Source organism: Perna viridis, chromosome 2 (genome assembly GCF_037379345.1).
Source record: "Perna viridis isolate PV_CMFRI_1.1 ecotype Kerala chromosome 2, ASM3737934v1, whole genome shotgun sequence".
Lineage (NCBI taxonomy): Eukaryota > Metazoa > Mollusca > Bivalvia > Mytilida > Mytilidae > Perna > Perna viridis.
The window spans coordinates 46,772,653-46,795,439 of record NC_142446.1 but is presented as its reverse complement, the minus strand read 5'-3'; the positions used below and the strand labels follow the sequence as shown (position 1 = coordinate 46,795,439).

At 31.9% G+C, this 22,787-nt stretch overlaps 2 protein-coding genes across 7 annotated transcripts in view; one reads left to right on the top strand and one right to left on the bottom strand.

The window, feature by feature from the left end:
• Positions 1-736: 736 nt before the first annotated feature.
• Positions 737-21,868, bottom strand: LOC148625393 (excitatory amino acid transporter 2-like). 3 transcript variants are annotated; one of them, XM_088568883.1, is made up of 11 exons: positions 21,743-21,868; positions 12,843-13,185; positions 11,449-11,523; positions 11,043-11,165; positions 10,229-10,307; positions 9,913-10,079; positions 9,248-9,374; positions 8,522-8,755; positions 7,743-7,937; positions 7,021-7,155; positions 737-6,332 (listed from the first exon to the last, which is right to left on the bottom strand). In XM_088568883.1, the coding sequence occupies exons 2-11, from the start codon at positions 13,063-13,065 to the stop codon at positions 6,164-6,166; spliced, it is 1,527 nt and encodes a 508-aa protein (XP_088425009.1). In that variant the 5' UTR covers positions 13,066-13,185; positions 21,743-21,868; the 3' UTR covers positions 737-6,163. The 3 variants fall into 3 exon arrangements, with proteins under 3 accessions (XP_088425009.1, XP_088425010.1, XP_088425008.1); XM_088568884.1 differs by lacking the exon at positions 21,743-21,868 and adding an exon at positions 18,931-18,960; XM_088568882.1 differs by lacking the exon at positions 21,743-21,868 and adding an exon at positions 16,141-16,244.
• LOC148625392 (succinate--CoA ligase [ADP-forming] subunit beta, mitochondrial-like) overlaps positions 18,438-22,787 on the top strand; it is a 17,836-nt gene continuing 13,486 nt past the window's right edge. For 2 of the 4 annotated variants that reach the window (XM_088568888.1, XM_088568887.1), the window contains exon 1: positions 22,008-22,088. In XM_088568888.1, coding sequence (XP_088425014.1) covers positions 22,020-22,088 — 69 coding nt within the window. In that variant the 5' untranslated portion in view covers positions 22,008-22,019. Of the gene's footprint in view, positions 18,575-22,007; positions 22,089-22,787 lie in introns of those variants that run through there. The other 2 variants (XM_088568885.1, XM_088568886.1) reach the window with 2 other exon arrangements.

Sequence of the window (22,787 nt, the reverse complement as noted above, 5' to 3'; positions counted from 1 at the left end):
GAGTTATCGTGAGTAACTAAAATATAATCACTCGTGCCAAGAGCGCATCAAAATTTAACTCGTGCGCGGTACAAGTTCCTCACTCTTGAAAAATCTCGAGGCATTCTTCGACACTCAAGGTTATATTTTGGTTATTCAATCTTCCACTTGGTTATCCTTTTATTATCCTCGTCTGTTGTCTTTTTTGGTGTTCCCGGCATTGTTATGTCCTTTTGGTGTTCCCGTCATTGTTATGTCCTTTTGGTGTTCCCGTCATTGTTTTGTTCTTTTAATGTTACGGTCTTTTCTCGTTTGTTTACCATCGATATTACTACTTCTTCTTTCTTGGATTGATTTATACTTAAAGGAAAAATGATAAAAAAAACGACGACATACAATATGTATATATTAAATGTGCATGTGGTATGGCAATAATGCTCCTTTGTACCACAAAATTAAATATTAGTTTTAAAAGAATTTACTGTGACAGTACTATTGTTCGTGGGGTACCGATTTGCGTTGTTTTCGTTGGTTAAGTAAAACACGAAATTTATTTCTCAACTAAATGGAAATAAATGCCATTTGTTAGTGTGATAGAATTGTCAAATTCGCGAATTCAAGAATCCACGAACTAATAATTTCCCCCAAACCATATTATTGGACAAGAAAGACGATGCTTTCATTGGGCAAAATTTCCGGGGTTCATAAATTGTGTAGGTAGTACGGTGGTGGATCCAGATCGACAACAACAAAAGTATCAGTGCAAGGCAAAGACTTTATTTATTATCACTAGAATAAAAGTGGCGCATGTCGTGTACATTTGTTGCTGTACAAATATTTATGACTACAGATTTGCATGATTTGATTCCTTGATTACCATGACTACGAATTGTCTTCCTCTTTTCATAATTCATACATGTTACCTTACAGTACAACAGCGTCTCATATTCAATAAACATCATCTCTTTTTAATATACAAAGACATATAGCAATAACAACCTGACAAGATTACAAAACGTTTACACATCACCATATTTGCTAAAAGCCGTCTAGCTATATTGAAAAGCTAATACTTGTTTTCAATGCTCTTAATACTAACAGTTAAAAGCACTTCTTTCGCATTTACTAAAACACTCTCTTGCCTTCATTTAGGTGTACTATAACAACAATAAAAATCTATATTATTTTGACCATATGTTAACTGTATATCTGACCTTAATATAGGAGAGAATCGTGCGATTCGACCACCTGATACACATCTTTAACCAAAGGAATCTACGTTTATGTTGTTGACGTACAATATACATCACCTTATGTCTATGCTGGATTCAAGACTAAACGGTTCCTGTTACTTTACCCTGGCTTGTAAAAAAATGTCTTATCTTTTTCAAATCTTAAATTTCCTCTATGATATTGCGAACATTCGATTCTTGTGGTTAGCTTTTTTGACGTTCTCGTATCATTGTTTTAACACCAGCCTAACAAGAATATACCTTAACGTCAGACGTAACGTCATTATATAGAGTTAAATACACCAGGATTAAGTCTACAGTTGTATAAATCAATTTCTGGATTCTTAATCACCAATAGGTATATCTCAGTTTAATTTGTTAGAAAACTGTTCATCGGCTTTAAACCAGAGATACTTGAACATTCATCATATTGCAAATGCTTAAAGACTTAATATGTGTATAGAGATGCTTATTTCCTTGAAGTCAAGTCAGGATATATATATATTGTTTTTACTATCAAACGGTAATGCACTTCAAGTAATGCACATCTAAATGATATCATGAAAACGAATCTAGTTGTTCATTTTCGTATCTTTTAGCATGTACCTAAATAAAATTAATTTGAAAGTTAAATGTAGGGTATGAACATTTAGGCAGTAGTCAAAGGGAATATAGTATACTATTGGGAATAACAGAATCAATTATTATTTTTTCTTTAACCCTGCTTGAATTATCCGAAAACCAGTGCTATCCAGAGATTTTTCCTAGTCCCTCTATATAATTTTATAAACTATTTTACTTCTTCGTTATATGTCTTAACCGAACAAAAAGTCCAAAAGGGGTTCAGTTTAGACAGATTTCACAGCAGTGGCAGATACAGGATTTTTATTCAACTAAAGGCAAGATATCTTATTTAGAATGTTCAAACAATTATGATTACATAAGAAATATTTCTTTTAAAACCAATGTTGTTTTCTATACAATTTGTGTGCATAGAAATTCACATTCTCTACACGGAATATACAAAAAAAAACGTCTCGTCGAGGAACACAAGATTACGTAGATGAAATATATTATTGCTTGATGTGTTATGTACTTTTTTCACTGAACATAACATTTTTTTTTCTTTTCTAGGAAATTTGAATGCAACACTTTAATTTTTTTTAACAATTTTGATTGCATTTTATAAGGCTATCTTCAAAAACATAATTCCCGAATATTATTATTATTCTATAGTGGGAGTAGGAAACATTTTTTCTTTTACTGTTGATAAATTGGCCAAGTTATATCATGTCCACCTAATTAGGAAAGGAGAAATGAAAAAAAAAAACACCGATCCATCTCACATATATCCAAAAGTCATTTTATATTGATTTGGCGTAAAAACTCTTCGTAATTATATGAAAAGTGTCCATAAATTTTCAATAACGAATTGTTATATCCGCGACTCCTTCCATTAAAAAGAAATTATGGAGATAACTAATGAGGAAATGCCAACGAGGTTGTGGAACCTTTTCGAAGTTTGCCCTTGTTGAGTTCATTGCTTTGTTTTTAATTTAGCTATTTTATAATGATATTTAGGTATATATTAGCGTTTCCTTTGTGCTCATTTAAGCCAGGAAGATTGCAAATTTTTCCTGTTAGCTTTCATGAAAAAATAGAATAACAAGAAATTTACCCTAAAATTCATGTCTATTTGCTTTCATCTCATTAACGTCGTATATTTTTTTATTTCAAAAAAATGTTTTTACCAACAGAGTTTCATACTAGAAATAATTCGATTGATTGATTGATTATTGGGATTTAACGCCCAAGCAGCAATATTTCAGCTATATTCAGGCGATGAAATAATTCGAAACTTTTACCTTAACATTTAAGTATCTACAAACTTATATTTTGATGTTTAGAATTGGTCATCAATACGGTTTGTGTCGAAGGCAGACATAACCACGTCTCTTGTTACTAGTTATTTTTGAGCAACTAGCTCTGAAGAAGTAAGCAGTTATTCGGTCTTCAAAATCCTTTTATACGGTTATATGTTTTTGAATAAAAAAAATAGCATCAATGTTTGATCTATTTTCTTAATCAAGAAAGGAACCAAAAACAACAGAAATCATTAAATTTGGGTCATTAAAAAACTAAATGTCATTAATGCAATAACATACTAATTCGACTTATTGCAAATTAAGTCATTGCGTAAATATGATTTAAGTGATTAGATATATAATTTTCAGTAAGTAATAAGACTTCCACTTAACTCTTGTTTCGAATACTTTTGTTTCATAGTTAAACTATATACTGGACAAAAACAAAGGGGGGAAAACAAAACACAAGTCAAATCTATTTATGTTAAAATCTTTCATTTTTTTTAACACAAAAGTAACATTCTTACCCATTCCCTTCCTTTGTATTACTTTCATGTAAAAAGCCATTTATGATTTCGATGAACACAAACTACACGCAAAAGATTATATTCTGATCCATTATATATTAAACAAATAGCTCGAGTAAACATCAAAACAGACAAACGGACACACGGTCGCATTTCCTTCATAAATAACAAAATATAAGTACTAGTAATTAGCGTTAGTGCAGAAAAAAATGTTACAACAACTACATTGTTGAAATTTTAATTTATTTCATTACTGTAATCAACAGATCACAACAATGTATACAGAAAGAGATTCCATCTGTAGTTTAAACAATAGAGTAAAGTACCGCAAAACAAAGAACAAATGCAGCACGAATAACTCTAACTTGTTGAGTAGCAGTCTTTATAAAAATCAGACAGGAGGTGATCATGCATGTCAAAAATCCACCAAATTTACTTTAATGTCTTATTCAGAATCAGTTACAGACCAAATAACAAGTCATAGTTTTACATTTTGGTGTTGCGCTTTTGAGACAAAATTTATATAGATTGTACATAAAATTAGCACGTTGCAAGAGTTGGTGTTCCTGACTTTGTTTAATTGGGAGATAAATGTATGATTTTTCAAAAGTACAGATCTGAACATTGAAAGGACAACTTTCAAGTAAAAACATAACGTATGTAGATTGAAAAAGCGATGTTTGTTTCATGGGTTTTTCTTCGTCATGAATCATTACAATATGGACAGTGTCTGAATTTTTTATGGACTGGTACTTTATTACTTGGTCAGCGATTACTTAGATCTTCAACTTTAGAAGTATACATTATTATGCGAAAAAACATTTATCAAAATGATCATGATAAATTATATCAATTAAATAAGTATATTGCACATTTTAAAAAATACATACACCATACAATAAAGAAATAAGTATTTACAGAAAAACAGTCCTAGATAATTTGATTCATCATTTGAGACATGTGACCATGACGTAAAACAAAACAATGAAATTGAATAAATAATAACAAATAACAACAACCACTTAAATAATGTTATAAACCTGTGCTTTCACGGGAGATTCAAACTTATCATGCAGTATTTTAAAATTGAGCACGTGTTTTAAAAAATTACAATTAAAGCAAAACTGCATTTACCAAAGCTATTTTTAAATAAATAATAAATAAGAACAGCGTGGCTACATCTTAAATGCAAAACCAAAACTAAATACAAATAAAATGTAAAATAAGACAAAACGAGACTCTTAGAAGAGGGAGCTTAAATTGTCGTTCCGTTCTGCTTGTCCTCATCAGAGGTTAGACACCGGAAGTAAAAAAAGACCGTCAACATCAGACGCGAACAGTCAATTGACATTGAGGGCCCGACATTTTACATGAATGTAAAATGCAACTTAAACTGCATCATCGATAAATATTTTTCGTGGAGAAATTACTTTTTTTCTTTTCTCATTCTAAACTTATTACAATGTATACACGAAATTATACACAAAGAGTTTACAAAGTTACATTATGTACATTATGTATTTTGCTTACATCTAATACGTTTGTATAGTCATTTATATGTACTTTATAAAGAACGTGTAAAAAAATATGGATATTACATAGTTATCAGGTGTTCGGTTAATAAGGTCTCAATCTATCGAGTTTTTTTGTTTTTTAAATAAGTTGACAAATATGACGAATGACAATCACTCTATATAATCTTTATCATACAAAAAAAACAATTATCAAACATATTTTAGAGGTAGCAACATATTTACCTACAAGAAATTGCTTGTGGCACACTTTTACATGTTAAAACCGAACTAATAGAAAAGAATTTTTTTTTCTTTATGGAAAATATGCTTAAAACTCAAGCAATAAAGAAAAAAGGTTAAATATTAATACAACAATGCAACAAAAAAATAATAAGTTAAACAATACAAGAAAAATAAATTTTACTCGAAATGCAAATTTCTCATAGATAAATGGGACATGTCCGAATAAATGAAACAGAAAATATTGTTTTGCCTGTGTAATATTTCCACATTGCACTGAAAGACTAAAACTTTTACTAAGCATGCTGATATTTTGGCGAGTTTGATTGAATGACCATTACCTGATACAAAGGTAGTTACCTGAACAATTAACAGGGTTATTTAAACTTTCTATCATTTCATAGGTATTTTGACCCAATTTTAAAATAAGTTTAAATGGCCCAATTCAGACAATTTACTTCCATCTGCTTCTTCGCAGCGTGCTTGTTAAATACGTCTAGACCAATAAGGGTTGGTCCATTGTTCAGTTAATTACAGAAGGAAGTTTATCAGGTGATTGTCACTTAGTCATCTATTTCTTTTATCACTCGATGATCTTAGATGGGAGATTGCTTTGCAAATACAGTAGCTATGAATTAGTTGATAACTGCCAAATAGACATATGTCCAAACATTCGCACACATCAATAAAAAGACCTATAAAATGTTCTTTTCTAACTAAAACATGCACAAGAATTCATATCAAATTTTTTTTCAGTACAGAGATGGTCATTCATCAATCTACCGTGGCTCAGTATCATTAATTGTTTAAACATCACCAAAGGACGTTGTTTCCGTAACTGGGGTTTCTATGTCAATTTCGAAATCATCACATGGAATTTTGCCTGAGCTAGGCAACGAATTCTTACAAAACTGATATGTTATGGCTGTACAGAATGTATGACTCATAGAGTTACTAGTAGTCCGTATTCTGTCACTGAAATGATACAATAAATGATACGTGAATATTGTAATGAATTAAGCTTTTTGATACTGATTCATATCAAATAACACAAGACAGATGAGTTCAGGTCATTATTATATGACCCTCTTTAACACAAACATCGATGTTCTTGACACATGAAGTTTGCATTTTGTTTTTTTTCACGTTTTGTTTTACATAGCGAATAATTATTGTTACAGTGACTTCCCTACAACCATGACATTCTTTTGCAACCAATTTGCTGAAGCTTTGTCAATCCTTTGTATTGTTCAGCAAATTGGTAACAAAGGAGTGTCATGGTTGAAGGAAAGTCACTGTACAAGTATATAAATCAAACAATGGCGTGAATCTCTAAGCACTGTTTTGCACACTTTACTTTTCTTTGATGTGTGTTTTTTTTTCAAAATTGCAAGCCCAACAAACAAAAGAGTATGTTGACGTCATTGCTTATTTTCTCGATCTTTTAAAATATTTCTGGATTTGTGGAATACAAAATTCCAGCCTTTTTGAAAGATAAAATATAGAATATATAAGAGTAAGTAAATAAGGAATACTAAAGTTCTACTCGAGGAGAAAACTTAAGGGAAATCGAAGCCTGGAGAGACATTTCAAAACCAAATCTGCTTAATCCAGCAAAAACATTTTGAAATTAGGTCATAAAACACTACAGTCATATACTTACAGGTACCATTCTACAGCAAAGAGAAGTGATATCTGACCAGCTGGAATGTTTAGTGATGTCAGAATCATAACTAATGTCACAATACTTGAACTTGGAACTGATGGCAAGGCTAGTGTGGCTACACCCGTAAGTATACTACAATACAAAAGTTATCTATGGAATGATTTTATTTAAGAATTGGCTATGATAAAAATTTTGTCCTTTGAAAAATAACATAAATTTTCCATGTGCATATTGTTTATTGCGCGAAGTGCAAAATTTATATCATAACCAATTCTTATAAATTAATTTTAAAACATATTTTTATCTTTAAACATGAAAAAGTAGCTCTGACTTTAACTGAATAAGGGCGTGTCAATATTGTTTATCCATTGAGATATAACAAAATTATTTTAACCAATCAGATTACAGTATTTATCTCAAATTAATTTATTTTGACATATCACTTAATTATAACTAATTTGTAACTTTGAAGTTTTGTCAAGAGTTCTGTTCGATGATGTGATTTGATTCGGTGTTTGTGTAACAAAAAGAAGTCATATCTTGAAGATTTCTTTTTCATAATCTATCCTAGATCAGAGTAACAACATACAACCTCAAAGTTCTAAGTCGAAAACCATAATACACCTTCGTAAGTGTCATCAAATCAGGTAACGTAATAGAAGGTCGTGTTTTAATCAGATTTTTCGTAGAATAATACCTATCAAAGTGTTCACACCTACCAAATAATTATATAATCTGCAGTTGATAATGATGTTCCCGTAATGTTGGCAATAAAAATGGCGGCAATTGATATGTACATGGCACTTCCATCAGCATTAAGGGTAACACAAAAAGGAATGACAAATCTGCTAACTCTTTTGTCAATTTTATTCTTGTCTTCACATGCACGTAGCATTTCGGGTATAGCAACAGCACTAAAATATACATACAAATAAAAAATGAGGAAAAAGAAATATTGTCTGCTATAAATAAACTATAAAATGAAAAATCTTAATAACACACTGTTATATAGCTTAGTAACATACTCAATTTTTGAGCTCCGTATTCTGTCTTTTAAGCAAAGTTATAACTATGAATTCAGTAGTCAGTCTCAACAAATATATAACACTTTATCAAATATATCATTTATTTTTTCGTCTACCTCGGACGTGATCAACACTTTATGAGCTACTGGGCGAGTGTTTTTAAAAAAAAGCAGAGGACGCTTACCCTTCCGGTGCACCTGGTCCATACTCCCAGTTTTTAGTGGATTCCTGGTTTATCATTTACCTCTGTTTCTTTGTACATATTATTTTGGTTGTTTTGTGTTCTTTTTCGTGTAAGTTTTTTTCCCTATCTATTCTTTGTCCCTGGAATATGTTATTTTGGTTTCCGCTCGAGTCTTGGTTCCCTTTATTGTCATTTGATCAAAACCGAAGGTGTAAGTATGTATATTGTCACATATGACAAGCTTAAATCGATTGTAGATAAAGAGACATTAGAGATGTTTCAAACTTACGTGCTCGTAGCAGCAAACGTCAGCATCCACACTCGTATCATACTAATAAAGAATGTAAATGGATTTCTTCTCGTTAAAACTATAAGCAGTAGCGGTAGAAATATAAATTGATGCACGGCTATTCCTGTAGTAACTGCTAACACAAACATTCCTAATTGTTCAAAAACGGTTGATATGTCTTTAATTCCAGCAATAGAAACCGCTATTAAACTTGATATACCAAGAGGGGTAATCCTAGAAAAGATAGAAAATGGTAATAAAAAATGTTGGATTTTGTGATAAAAAAAAAACAAATTTTAATAATAGTACTGTGACTCAACGTCTCGTTAATACGCAAAAAAAACTTAATATCGTAATAAACGTGATATCCGCTTGGTTTGCTATATTGTATGCATACTTCTTGGATTTTATCTCTTTACTTTTTAGATAAATATAAAGAAAATGGATATGGTACATATGTTAAAGAAACAACAATCCCACCAGGATGAAAAATGTCAGCCCAAGGCCATACAATGGTCTCTAATGAACGACGGGGAACCCCTAATACCACAGGGCAGGCTGCAGCAGGTTAAAGTTCGTTTTGTGGTTACACACTATCTTTCTAGTTATTTTTTTTTACCAATTTACCATATTACTATGTACAACGTGTTAAAACAAACAGCATGTGATAAATAAATCTTAACTTACAAGTTTTTGTTTAAAGTTTTTTTTATTTGTTAGACTTACCATAATACCCATCGTAAAATCTTTAATATAATTTCAGTACCACCTTGGAAAAACTGTATAAACACTTTAGCTTTACTGCTCATTCTACCAGCAGCAATTCCAATAAGTGTGCATATAGTAATTAAACCTGTAAAAGGAGGGCATATTGTCTTTATGATTACACATTTCTTTCTTAAAGCAAATATTGTAGTAATGTTACACAGTAAATTTTAAAAGAAATATTTATACAGGAAAATACCATGAAGATCATTTCTAAATTGACGTATTAAAGATAATACCCATAGGTCTCTGGTTTACTGTTAATAGGGATGTCTTAGCCAGGTTGATGACATTTTAAGCGTAGGTGTTGATAAGAATCAGGGAAAATGGCAAAAATCGATAAGAAACATGAATGTTAAAACCCCACCGATCTGACAATGTAATATCACTCAAGGATACTTTCTGTATTAAAAAGACCATTATTTAATCTCTGCATCACTGGCTTTATTCGGAAATTTTTCAGTAGAATGTTAGAAAAATATGGAAAATATTGTCTTTTTATTCCCTTGATTCTGATGGTGCAAGTAGTTAAATTACACTATCAAAATGATAGGGTATTTCACACAGTAATAACTATGTTTCACCCACTGTCTGATTCTTACAGAGACTGACACTTCAATGCTTACCTAGAACATTGGTACCACTTGTATCAGAAACAGTTTTTGTTATAACTTTGACCACGTGGTTTGTTGTACCGTTAGTAATGTTGACAGACAGTTCTCTTTCAGAAACGGTGTTAACAGTGTGTGACTTTGAAAACGATGCCTTTACCATATTTTCTGGACAAACATTTCTGAAATCGAAAAAGAGTCTTAGGGATACAATCTTCTTCAATATACACACAGAATATGGAAACAATTTTTGTCATGACTTCAAAAATCGCGCATTCATAAACATATACAGATTTTGACTTGCGGATAACTATATAATTTGTATCCATACCTTAATAAATCTGCAAATATATCTTGTGTTTCCATTAGCGCGGTGTTTCTGGCACCTGCAGAATGCACAAAACCCTCTCCTACAATAGAAAGCAGTTTCTATTCATGGACTAATCTGCTAAAAACTGCATTTGTTATGTAAATGAACATCATTATAATGTGTTAAGCTTACATGTAGATATTAAAATTCATAATTAAAGAATTTATAGGTTTTAAAAGATAGTAACAAATTTGGCAACAATTATTATAATGTATACCACTAATTTTATCATTGTGTTGGTTGTGTTGCTGTACCCTCTTTGCTTTTATATACATGTCCAGAGTCAGCAAATTGTTCGATGCCAGTTTTGATCCTTTTGGTCCCTTCGTGTCTATTTTCTCGTGTAAAATGACTTTCGTTTTCATTATTGCCTGACATTGGTCAGTTCGGTAATTTTGTCATTGTCCTTTATGAGTATTAATGTTTTATCAACAAGATTTTACTACTTTGATGGTTGTCATCCAGGTATTTACCCTTATATCGTATCTGCCATTGGAATATAAAGTAAGAACGGTAAAAGATTGTGTTAGTTCCTATAGCAGACATTGTAAATCTTGTATCGCGTGGAAATATTAAAATATTCATCAATTTGTTTTCCTTTTTTCAGTACGTTCAACATGGACAATTTTAATTGTTCACATGTAAGACTCAAAAATTCTAAACTGTTTTTGACGTCATCAAATTCAAAGAATTGATTGGAGTTGCCATGGAAGTTAGGAATATTCTCAGACTTAAGTTTTTTTAAACTTTTGTGGCGGCGGGACCTGGAATCTACCTGGCTTCATAAGCGCAGCAATTACGACCCCTAGAACACATGCAAACACGTTAGTTATAATGATGTAACTGAAAGACACTCCACTCATCCGACCATTCGATTTGGGATCCAAAGAGGCACTTCCTGATAAAAAAAAATATGAAAATTCTGAATGAACCAAAACAAGAAACAAAAATAAACACAACAAAGAAATGTAAATAGTTACTATGTTTGTTTCAGTACTTTTATGTGAAAGTATTCGTTTTATATATTGGAATGAAAGTTAGAATGAATCTGATACAATGAGTTTTTGAAGAATTTTTCGGTTGTTCTTTATTTTGAATTTCGAATAGTTTATTGGAACATTGCATTATTTGTCTCAAAGTGAATTGCGAAACTTATTCTACGTGTAACAGTATATACTCACCCGATATGACGCTGCAGACTATGAGTGGTAATATTAGAAGTTTAAGCAACCGTAGAAACAACTCTCCGGGCATCCCTAATAAAAAGTAAATGGTACATTGTAGATTCAAATAACTATGATTTTCATATTTTTATTTAGGAAAATGTACAAATTATGATATTGTTCATTGTGATATTCGCCAGTTATTTTTGAAAATAAAAGATAATAATATAAATCCGAACTGAAAAACTTTAGGCAGTAGTCAAAAAGAGCTGTCAAAAAGCAAAGTCAAGCAAATGGCAATATCAAGGCACCAGAAAACAAGAGAACCAAGATTCTAGCGGAAATCAAAAGAATATAATTCAAGGACAAAGACCAGACATGGGAAGACAGACACAACAACAAAGTACATAAAATAACTAAAATAATATATACAAAGTAACAAAAGTAAATAAACAATTCGGACTCTACTAAAAACTGGCAGCATGGACCTAGCAAGGTAAGCATCTGCTTCTGGAAACTTCAAACAACTGCAACGGTCCTGACTTTGTACATTTAATCAGTTAGTAGTACAATCTGTGATCATATTAAATCACTGCATACTACAGCGAAACCTGTCAATATCAAACCCCATTTAGACTTAATATTTTGTTGGTAGAGACAGGTGTTCGGTTAACCATAGTGTGAAATACATTTAAATTTATATAAAGAGACTTTCATTAAATATAAAAGTGTCTGGTCTACATACGTGTTCGAAATATTCAGGGATCGGTTTTTTGCTGGTTTCACTGTATTTTGATTTTAATGCCAATGCAAATTATACATACAAGTCATGGACACGGTGTTGTATGGGCATAATCATGTTCCTTATATGGATACTATTATTGATTGCTTAATGTTAAAAGGAAAATGGAACATGTTGAAGTGGTTAGTTTTATATGTTGGATACAGAATTGCTGAATGTGAGAGATTAATTTCCGGATAGGAACATTTAGATATTGAATGTATTTATCTTAACCGATACAGGACTAATCTCCATCACCCACATCTAAGTATAAAAATCATTTGGTAATTTATCTGTCCTTTTTTGTATGAATTAATCTACAAAGCACATGGCATACATTAGACTCATTATTTTCACAAATTCTACATGCGTTAAATTCGTTTTGGAGAAGCTTTTTCGGAAAATTTGTTTTCAGGACAGTAAAAAAACTTCGGTGCTTTAATATTATATGCATATCATAGATATAATGTGTTCACAAAATATTAAAAATGTGAGCACAGTATATCTATTCATGCGCATATAATAATGTTTCTTTTTTCCTTTATGTGTCCTTATGTCGGGGCTCTGTATTCGACTGCTGTAGTGATTAAGAAATTTTATATTTTATATGGAAAAAATATAAAAGTATTACCTATCCATAAGAGAGCATCTTTAGAAGGATTTGCTTCTCTGATTCCAAAACCTAATGAAAATCCGACAAGTATCCCAGCAAATGTTAGGATAAGCATTAAATTATCTCCAATGAATTTCGTTATTTTACTGGCAAGACAGCAAGCGCGTCTTCTTGCCCCATCAAAACTTCCATGGTGCTCCTCTATAGTGAGCGATTCGTGTTCATGTCTAGTATCTTCCATTGTTGTTCTATCGGTAGGTTCGGTTCAAGTCTGATAGCTCTTTGAATTCACTTCCACCGCTACTTTTAAAGTACAACTTTGTAAGATGACAGCTGGACGTATGATACGATGATGTCTTATCTAAAAGATAAAGATAAACATGATATGGAAATAAACCAATCTATATTAGATATATATTTAGGCGAATTAAATGTTATCCGACGCTAAACACTAAATATACAAATCTAAAAGTTTTAATATGCTAATTCGCAACATGTTTGGTTCGACCAACCGTTAGATTGCATCATTCTCAACATGGTCAACATCCTAGTTTTTGCATTGTTGATTGAAAAAATAGATGCAAAAAAATTATTAGATTATAGATTATAGCTTAAACGTTTGTATGTTTTTTTGTTGGCATTTAGCTTAATACATGAAAATATGCGACGAGAACTATCATAACCCGTTTTTCAACGAAAACGAGTTGGTGATATTTAATTAAGTTAACATACATGTACATTTACGTTGAAAATTATGCTCAAAACTTTTTTTTGAAATTGAGACTGGGGAAGATTTAGATTACGATTTGTTTTCTGTTCAGTACAGACATACGCAAATTATTAAGACTGACTGGTGCTCTTGTATTATCTTTTAACATCCCTTTATACTGTATGAACAACCAACAGGATTTCGTGAATCATGTTTGGTTGTTCATATAGTATAAAGGGATGTTAAAAGATAATACAAGAGCCCCGGACCCCCTTATTCTCGTTATGTTTCGTTGGTTATACCGAAAAAAAAAAAAAACAAATAATCACTGGAGCGCCTTTCCTTAGGCCAGTTGCCCCACCCCTTTTCGGAATTTCTGGATCCGCCATTAGTGAATAACAGGGTTCTAAAAAAACTGTAATGAATAACTTTGTTTCCTTTCATTTAAATAAAAGTGCAGATGGCTGGAATGTGGATAACCCGACTTAAATCTTGGTTCCGTTTCCAACGTAAATCTGTATTAACGAATGAAAAACTGACATTACAACCTCAACATTAATGTTCATAAAAATTATCTTTACAGGAGACATTGGCTGAAATCTTTTTATGAGCGTAGTTTAAAATAAGCTCCACACCTTTCAAAGCGAACATTTGACCAATTTACCATATATTAGATCAATGCTGCAAGTTCGATCCGCCATCGAAATCATGCTACTCAAGATAAAACTTTACTGCTTCACTCTTTTTTCTTTTATGCTGCGTCAATACGTCCTAACAGCGTCATTGAACAAATTGTGCCTATATTGATTAAGTATTGTGATTTTTAAAATGGTTTTCGTATTTCGAATTTCCATATCACTTATAAACCATCTTTAGGTCAAGAAAAAAATTGTAACTTGAAACATGGTAGCTTCAGAAAAAATGTACACTTCTTCCTTTAATAACATGAACGACACGCTTCATGGGTGTCTTCTAGCTATTCCAACATTTTAAAAATATATATTCTGGATATTCCTACATGCAGAGAACAATGGATGTTGTTTTAGTAGGTTTTGTTGTTTTAGTAGTAATTGCCTAATTAATTTTACAGGTAAATTTGGGATTCAACATTGGATTTAAACATTTTATTAGCAAAATTATAATGCGTTTGAGAGAAATGTGGGGCTATTTTTGCCAAATTTATAACTTTTTTCATGGTAATAAACTGAAAATGTTGAAATATTGGAAAGAAGAGAGAGACTGAAAATTAAATTCAGTTAATTAATAAACAAACGAAGAAGCCGTCCATGCCTGCACCTTGCTCCAGTACCAAGCCGATGGTAAACGTGTCCCAAGAAAACGCAAATACCGAGAGATCGACTCCAGACTGACAACACTAAAGACTTGTCTACAGAACCAGGAACTCACATCAGTCGTTTGCTTACGCTGCTTCTCATCTTTTGCATCTAGAGAAGACTTGTGAACTTTTGATTAGTGCTTGAGCTGTTGTGCTTTGTATGTTTTATTTATGCATTTATTGTATGATTCTTTCAAACAAATCATGTGTACTTTAACTGTATTTACTGCTTTTTCATTTATTTACAATGTTATCAGTGCTTGAATATTATGTACTTATAAAGTGTGTATTATCAACGACTTATTGTCATCATGAATATTGAATATTTAATAAAATTGTGAAAAAAAAATCTTATTTTATTATTTGTTAAGAAAGAAAACTTTAAATGACACCTAAACACTCGCAAGTCTAAAATTCATAAGAATTTTTACATGAAACCTTTACAGATCCCAAATAAAATTTCATACATACAGCAAAAATGTGACAGGTAACTCCAACACATTTAGAATTCCAATTAAAGTTTTGTTTTTACAGTATACACAAACTTAATCCCTTGTTTATACAACCGTTCTGGCTATTCCTACATAGATTTTATAATGTTTACCTATAAATTTTAGAATGTTGGAATAGCTAGAATAAACCGCTTCATGTATATAGCTTTAGCAATTTAATCCATTAAATGGTCAACAATTGTACTCAAATTACATTTTACTATCTATGGCCATACGAAAGTAACATTTTAAAAAAAAAACGTTATAAGTTAAGAACATTTTTGTACAAATGTTGGCCATTTAGCGGATCTAATTAATGAACCTAACAATGATAAGACAAAAAAATGTACATATGACCACATATTATCTTGAAATAGCCAGCACTGCACGTAGTGACACAGAGCATATGTAGTATATGTCTCATATTGTAGGACCAGGCTACATGTCTACTTAATTGTTATTGAATGTTTCTATAACTGTGGATAGAATCATTATCATATTCTATAGCTCGAATTTGATGTTAATCGAAGTTTGTAATTTGTTCGACTGTCTGGCTTATTAGACTTCCGAGATATTTTAGACATTTGACTTCAGACAGAGAAAAATCACAAGAATGATCAATAAACCTTACCATATTGTTAATTAGTAATGGATAATACCAGACTGTACGAAACATTTGAATAATCAATGGAAAACTCGTTAAAATTTGAAATCGAACTTTTCTAATGTTGTTATAAAATACCTCAGTAATTTGGGGGAAAATATAAAACCGGACCTTACCGTTAACAATCCTGTCTACGATCTATATGTATAAATCCAGTTTGAACGATTTTACCTCTGTGGTGACCTATGAACTTGGTATTGCATCAGCATGTAGATTTATTTATCTTTTTATGAATTGAAAACATGTTACCTATATCATGTACACGATAAGCGTCAATAAAACAGTATTATTTGTTTTCCACATCAATTCAACATGATTGTTTTTGTATGTACACATATTGTAATAAACCCACATTTATCACGCCATATTACACACATAGATGTTTATGCTGTATTGTCCGGTATGAATCGACAGGTGCAGTGCTGACAATTCAAATGGTTTTCTATAGAGCCAAAGTTAATTTGCTTCAAATCAGTTGAAAAAAATATGTGAATATTGAATAAAACATGCTTATGATTACGAGCGGTATGGGGGATGGGGTGGGGCGGTGGGGTAAGGAATTAACCTGGAATCCCGAATAAACATTAAGAAAAATTTGGAAAAAAATGCATTAAATTTACTTCTGTAAATAATACAATATGCTAAATAACGAATTGATTTCTATGGAGTTTTTAATATTATAACATGGAAAACTTTTTTAAATTCAATTCCATACAGGGACTCCTCGGCCACCCCGACTGAACCCGAAAAACAATTTAGTTTGAAAGGCGCGCATAAAACAAAACGAGGAGATATTTAAAAAAAATCAGAAAATTTGATGGATGGACATAATTTAAAATTTCAATTAAAAACACATGTCACAGAACTTCATATTGAGTTAACTGGGCCCTAATATTTGTGAAAATGGTTATAATTGTTTGTGATGTTATGTTTAAAATCGTGGTTACCATACTCCATCTATTAACACCCCCCGTTTAATATATATTTAGATCTATAAGATGTTTTTAAATAATTTTCCGATTTATGATTTTTTTCGCATAGGTTCTACTAAAATATATTTTAGTACAAATATGCCTGAAAAATCAGCGTAATTTACCGATATATCATCCTCCAAAGTCAGAGTTTTAAGTTCACCTTCGCTCCCTCTTTGAGTTGAGGGAGCGAAGGTGGTCTCAAAACCCTGACTTGGAAGAATGCCGATATCTTAACCTTTTGAAAACATAATCAAAACAGGACTGCCGACTAGTGTATGCCTATAAAAGGAAAGCCTGCTCTTCCTTAACGAATCTAGTTAATAAATACATACTAAGAAACGAACAGGTTCGCACATGTATAAATCCCAAAGAGGAGTTGTTCCAAATACAAGATGATTTACATTTGTCATATTGTGTCTTGGGTTTTATATACCGTTATATATCGAAGTTCAAGTATTATTTACCCTATTGCATGCATGTGCAATGAACATGTACTTTGTACATCATTCGTACCTATTGATATCTTTGTTTCTTATTATTTCTTTCTCTGTGAAGATCGTATGTCGTAATTTGTCAAAACTGTTGTTAATAGCATCTTTTTGATCCAACCACGTAAGTTCACTTCAACGAATTAACTACAAGTTCTTGAGTGCGTCAGAAGGAAATGGAGAAGTAATTGCCAATGAAATTCACATTTGTGGTCATTTCAAAAAAGTTGACGTCTTAAATGACGAAACTTGTTTAGTGGCGATAAATCCAGGAATTTGTACAAAGTTCAGGATTTCTATTTCTTAAACTTGATTTAGTGTCATCTATTACAATGTTTCTAGTACATAACTTTCATTCATCAAATTATGGTGCAGGCTTAAATAACATTTAATAAACCCGGTTGAAATTTAACTTCAAATACTAGTAAATACACTCACACAGTTCGATAGTTTTGGTGCTACAAAATAAGAACGGACTAACAAAAACTGCAGGCAACATATGATTTATCACTTACGCCCGCTTAGAAGACATTACCACATGTAAGCGAATCTTCACCAGCAGAGTCTATGGCAGAAAAATTAGCTGAATCGCCGAGGATACACTTTTTCATTCGGCTTTTTATGTACATTTTTCTTATGTCGCTTTTCTTATAGAGTGATTCCAAAGATGCAATATGCTTGCAATGGATTTTTGTCTGTTCCTATTTGGTAACACAAAACTTGATACAGAAATAAAATGTACTATTGTGTCAAGGTCAAAGGTTGTTTGGTGTACAGTGCGAGTTTGCGTTTTAGGCTAGATGGTGGTTCTTTTATTTTTTACATGTTATTTCCCGGGTATTTCTCCATACCTCTAGTTTTACCTCAAATTCACATTTGCACATTTTTTACACGAAGTTTATGGCATTGGCCCAAACTGTAGACAGGATGACATGTAACATATCCTGTCATGCAATACTGATTGTGAATAATTAAGGATGTCGTTCAGAAGTTTTGGAGTTCGTATTTCATACTTATCTTTTCCAAGAAGAGAACTCTTCTTTCTCAAATCAGTCGGACGACGTCGTTACCAAGAAAATGGAAACAATGTAAGCAGTTATATACAAATGTAAAAATGCTTGCTAAATTCTTAGACAGAACAATAAATAATTGTGCAATCTACGTTACTTTTAATACTAATTGATATAACTATTGAATATTTAATGCAAGCTACAAGAGCATATTAAAACATATTTAGTATTCGGAAACTATAAAGTAATTTTGGGGAAATCGGAAGTTTTTATTTGTCGCTTGTTATATTAAAACTTATATAGTACAACAATTGAATATTTGTGACAAGACAACAAATGAATTCAAGCGCATGCTAAATTTTCAATTGCGGGTATGTAGGAATGTTTACGGTAATGAAAATATATACAAGAAATAAAAAATGATAATTGCTTACCGATATCTATCAAATGAATTGTAATATCGATACTTTTCGGTATTGCATCATATTACTTGTGGTTTTCACAAAGCATGCGCAAAGTCAATTTCAGGGCTGCTGCTTTTGAATATTTACAATTATGTTATTAGGTTAATGTATTCTGTGTTTAGATCTCCAGCATATATTGAAGATGAAAAGAAAAGATAACGTATTCTGAAACTACCATGAAAACATGAATGAATTCAATCAAGCTGAAATGTCATCATTTATATAGTTTTCTTGTAAATGTACTCTAAAGTCAGAGACTGGTTCAAAAGTCTTCAAAGTCGCTAATGGTAAAAATATATGGCACATTTCTATCCACACACTTTGTTTTGGTGAAAAAAAATTATTTTTTGGAATGTGCAAGCCAGAATATTTGTTTTCAATTTTCTCTGGACCAGAATATGTATTTCCAAAAACTATTAATTATCCTCCACTCAGAATCAAAAGGTTGTCCCTTAACCTGACTATGATCACCCGTAGTTGTGAAATACACAATCAGATTACACTTAGATGTTAATCATTTTAACACTGTATATATGAACTCCGTGTTTTGTTCTGTATTTTTCTCAAAGAAAGTAAACATGAAAAATATTTTATTTGGTAATGCGGTTTATTTTTTTTCTCGTAAGCGTCAGTCGCATTGCAATGCATAAAACATAGAAAGCGATGCCCTGTACGCCATCTTGTGAATATTGTGGCAGAACTGATACCCACGCCCATTCCGGGCAAATTGAACCTCACAGGTGCATAAAAAATAAAATAATACGAAGATACAGAATTGAATCTTCATACAAGTAGGCTGTCCGGACTTCTGACTTTCCTTTGTTCTTACAATCATTAACTGTATATACTGAGGAATTAAAATGTAGCTTTCGCTGGCCGGGTCATTCCCCTCGTAGGATAAATCTACGGCTGTAACTTAGTACACGGTGTATGGTAGTAGGGGACAGTCTATATTCATTCGATTAGTAAACGAGTACATGTGGATTGCCTATGCCTCTCAGGGACTGTTAAAAATACCAGTGTTGAGTGGAAGCAAATTAATATGGAAAAAAGGAAACTATTTAGGAAAGCAAAATTCAATAAAAATGTATTTATATACCTTTTGATATAGTATAACATTCAAACAACATTTGTGTATATTGTATTTTTATGCTATGCAAAATACTGTTTGAGTTTTTCAGTGCATGAATTTTTGTTTGGTTTTTTTTTTCATACTGGAAAACTATGATAAAAAGTTCTTATTCTTCCATTTCAACACTTAGCAAATACAACTGAAAAAATAAAGTTGAAGAATTTTTCAAACTACTTGGTTGTCTTGTTATGGGGTGGTTTTAACTTTTATTCAAAGTTATATTATAAACCATGTGCAGAATAAGTCTCATATCAAAACTATGCTCAGGTAAAGTGATGCTTTTCTTATCAGTCTTGGAGAAAGGCACCGACCATGTTTATCCTGATTGTGGGGGTGGGGTTGATGTAATGTTGGATAAGATTTTTTTCGCACAAGCGCAAACATTTTTTATTTATATTTATATAGCAGCAACCGAAATCATTATTTTTATTTGAAAATCAGTCTTGTTAAGTACTTTGGAAAATACAGATCCCAGCCTCACCCCACCCCTCGCTAATAATATGGTCGGTGCCTATAAGTTTGCAATTATTAGTTGCGGTAGGTATTATACAGATAGCAGTGATTTACCGAATGTTCCCAGTGTAATTTTTTTTCGATACTTCACACTGTGAAATAAATTCGGCAATATCACTCTCGCGCTTTCTGTCGTCAAAACGTCACAACACGAATATCAATCCGCCGTTCAGAAGACCATTTTGAGGTCAAAAGGTGCATGTTATCAGGGTGAGGGAATGGGATTTCAATTTAGTGAACATTGCTCACAGTTTTTACATGTATATAGTTTTACATTTTCATGAGCGATTAAAAAATAAACAAAACAAAACAAAAAACTAAAAAAGAAACTTAAAACACACACTCGCTGATAAACGACCTTTTGGTCCACCTATGGTTTGAATACTCTTAAAGTGTATGATAAAATAATTGAGATTCTACATTTTCCACGCACAAAAAAAAGTCGTCGATGTTAACTCCGGATGTTTAGGACGACCATTTGAATTTGTATGGGGGGCTTGGTTAGAACTTTTAAAGTTAAATGTTTAAATTAGGAAAATATTTTGACTCGGCCGGACTTTCTTTTTCATACATTTCAAGGTGAGAGAGAAAGATCCTTTCAAACCACTCTAACCGCACATTGTGCTTTTACATATACATGTATATCAATGGACATAAATAATTTGATTCAATGTATGCAAAAAATACACATCTTTACCGTTAATAAATATTTTGATCCGAATAAAATCATTATCAAATGGTCGTTACATTATCATGGCTTATTTATGAAACTGGAAACCATTAACTTTGAATTCTTGAGAAACTCTGGCCCGCCGCATTGTGCTTTTACATGTATATTAATGGATATAAATAATTTGACTCGATGTGTGCAAAAAATACATTTCTTTACCATTAACATGGTGAAAATAAATAAATCTACCCCCCCCCCTTTCCCCGAAAAAAATCACTATCAAATGGTCGTTCCCTTATCATGGCTTTAATGAAACTGACTTGAAAAGCTAAACTTTTGAATTCTTGAGGTACGTGGTCATTTAAAACCACCGTCATCAAGTTCCATGGATTTCGTGAAATGTACATCATTTTTTTTTTGTTTCAGTTAAAATATGACATAATAATGTACATGAAAAACCTACTCACGTTTCTACTTAGTATACACCACAAAACTAAATCCAGTTGGGTAACTAATATCTGGTTTAAAATATTTTGATTTTAAACTTATCAAGAACTTTCTAGATAAATGAAATTTTGGAAGACTTGGATTTAATATAAGGAAACAATGATTACTAAATCAACAGAGACCATGAATTTGCTAGTTCTATACAATGTTCCATTTCATGTCCTGAATAGATGTACCCGGAAAAAAATATAACCGCATTTTGTTTGTGTTTTGTAACCGGAAGTGGACAAAACAAAAATGGCGTCTGTTATTTTGCGGACGACAGGTCGTCTCGCACAAAAAATCAGTCCTTACAGTCCGCTTAGGGTATTTTCATGCAAATAATCTATTAACTTAATCCAAACAGTTCTTATTTTAAATGTTATCCCGAACCAAAATTGTTATGCCTACAGTCACTGTTAAATAGCACTTCTTTTAAGTTTGCCCTTGAGGCTTAACTATGGTGGTACTAAGAAATGTTTCGTCCCTTTTTACTCGATACATGAAGTCTTCCCAGAGGTATGATTCTGAACTCTTAAGTGAACTTAAATTGTTCGTGACCTTGAGAGTTTTTCAGAAGATACGTGCATGCTTAGTCCTGGTTTGCCTTGATTGGCTTGAATCAATGTATGGCTTGATTAATGGCTTGCCATAACTACTTTGTTATTTTGACTTTTTCTTTATCTAACATTGATTAGCATTCATTCTTTATGTTGCTACAGTCATATAGCTCCTTTGAATACCTTGGTAAATAGGAGGTACCATTAAATGCAATGAAACAATCTCACTTAATTTCAAATTCAATTGACCAGTATTTACAGGTGGCATAGAAAATATGGATAAATGCAGGCACTTTGCCAACCCTTGCAAAACATAGCTTGTTACTTTTGGATGGGAACAAAAGAGACATGCTTTTTTTTAAAACCAAAATCTGGTTGAATTTTAGATTCTGGTGAAAAATTATGTTTCTGCTACCAAAAACAACTTTTTCCTTTTTTCTGCTTTTTGTATTTACAAAATGTACAT

Excerpts from the sequence above, each read along its gene's own strand:
- LOC148625393 (XM_088568883.1), bottom strand. The coding sequence starts at position 13,065 with ATGGAAGATACTAGACATGAACACGAATCGCTCACTATAGAGGAGCAC. Across the intron at positions 11,166-11,448 it reads AGTCTGCAGCGTCATATCGG|GAAGTGCCTCTTTGGATCCC; the intron begins GTGAGTATATAC and ends TTTTTTTATCAG. Across the intron at positions 6,333-7,020 it reads TTTGCTGTAGAATGGTACCT|TGACAGAATACGGACTACTA; the intron begins GTAAGTATATGA and ends GTATCATTTCAG.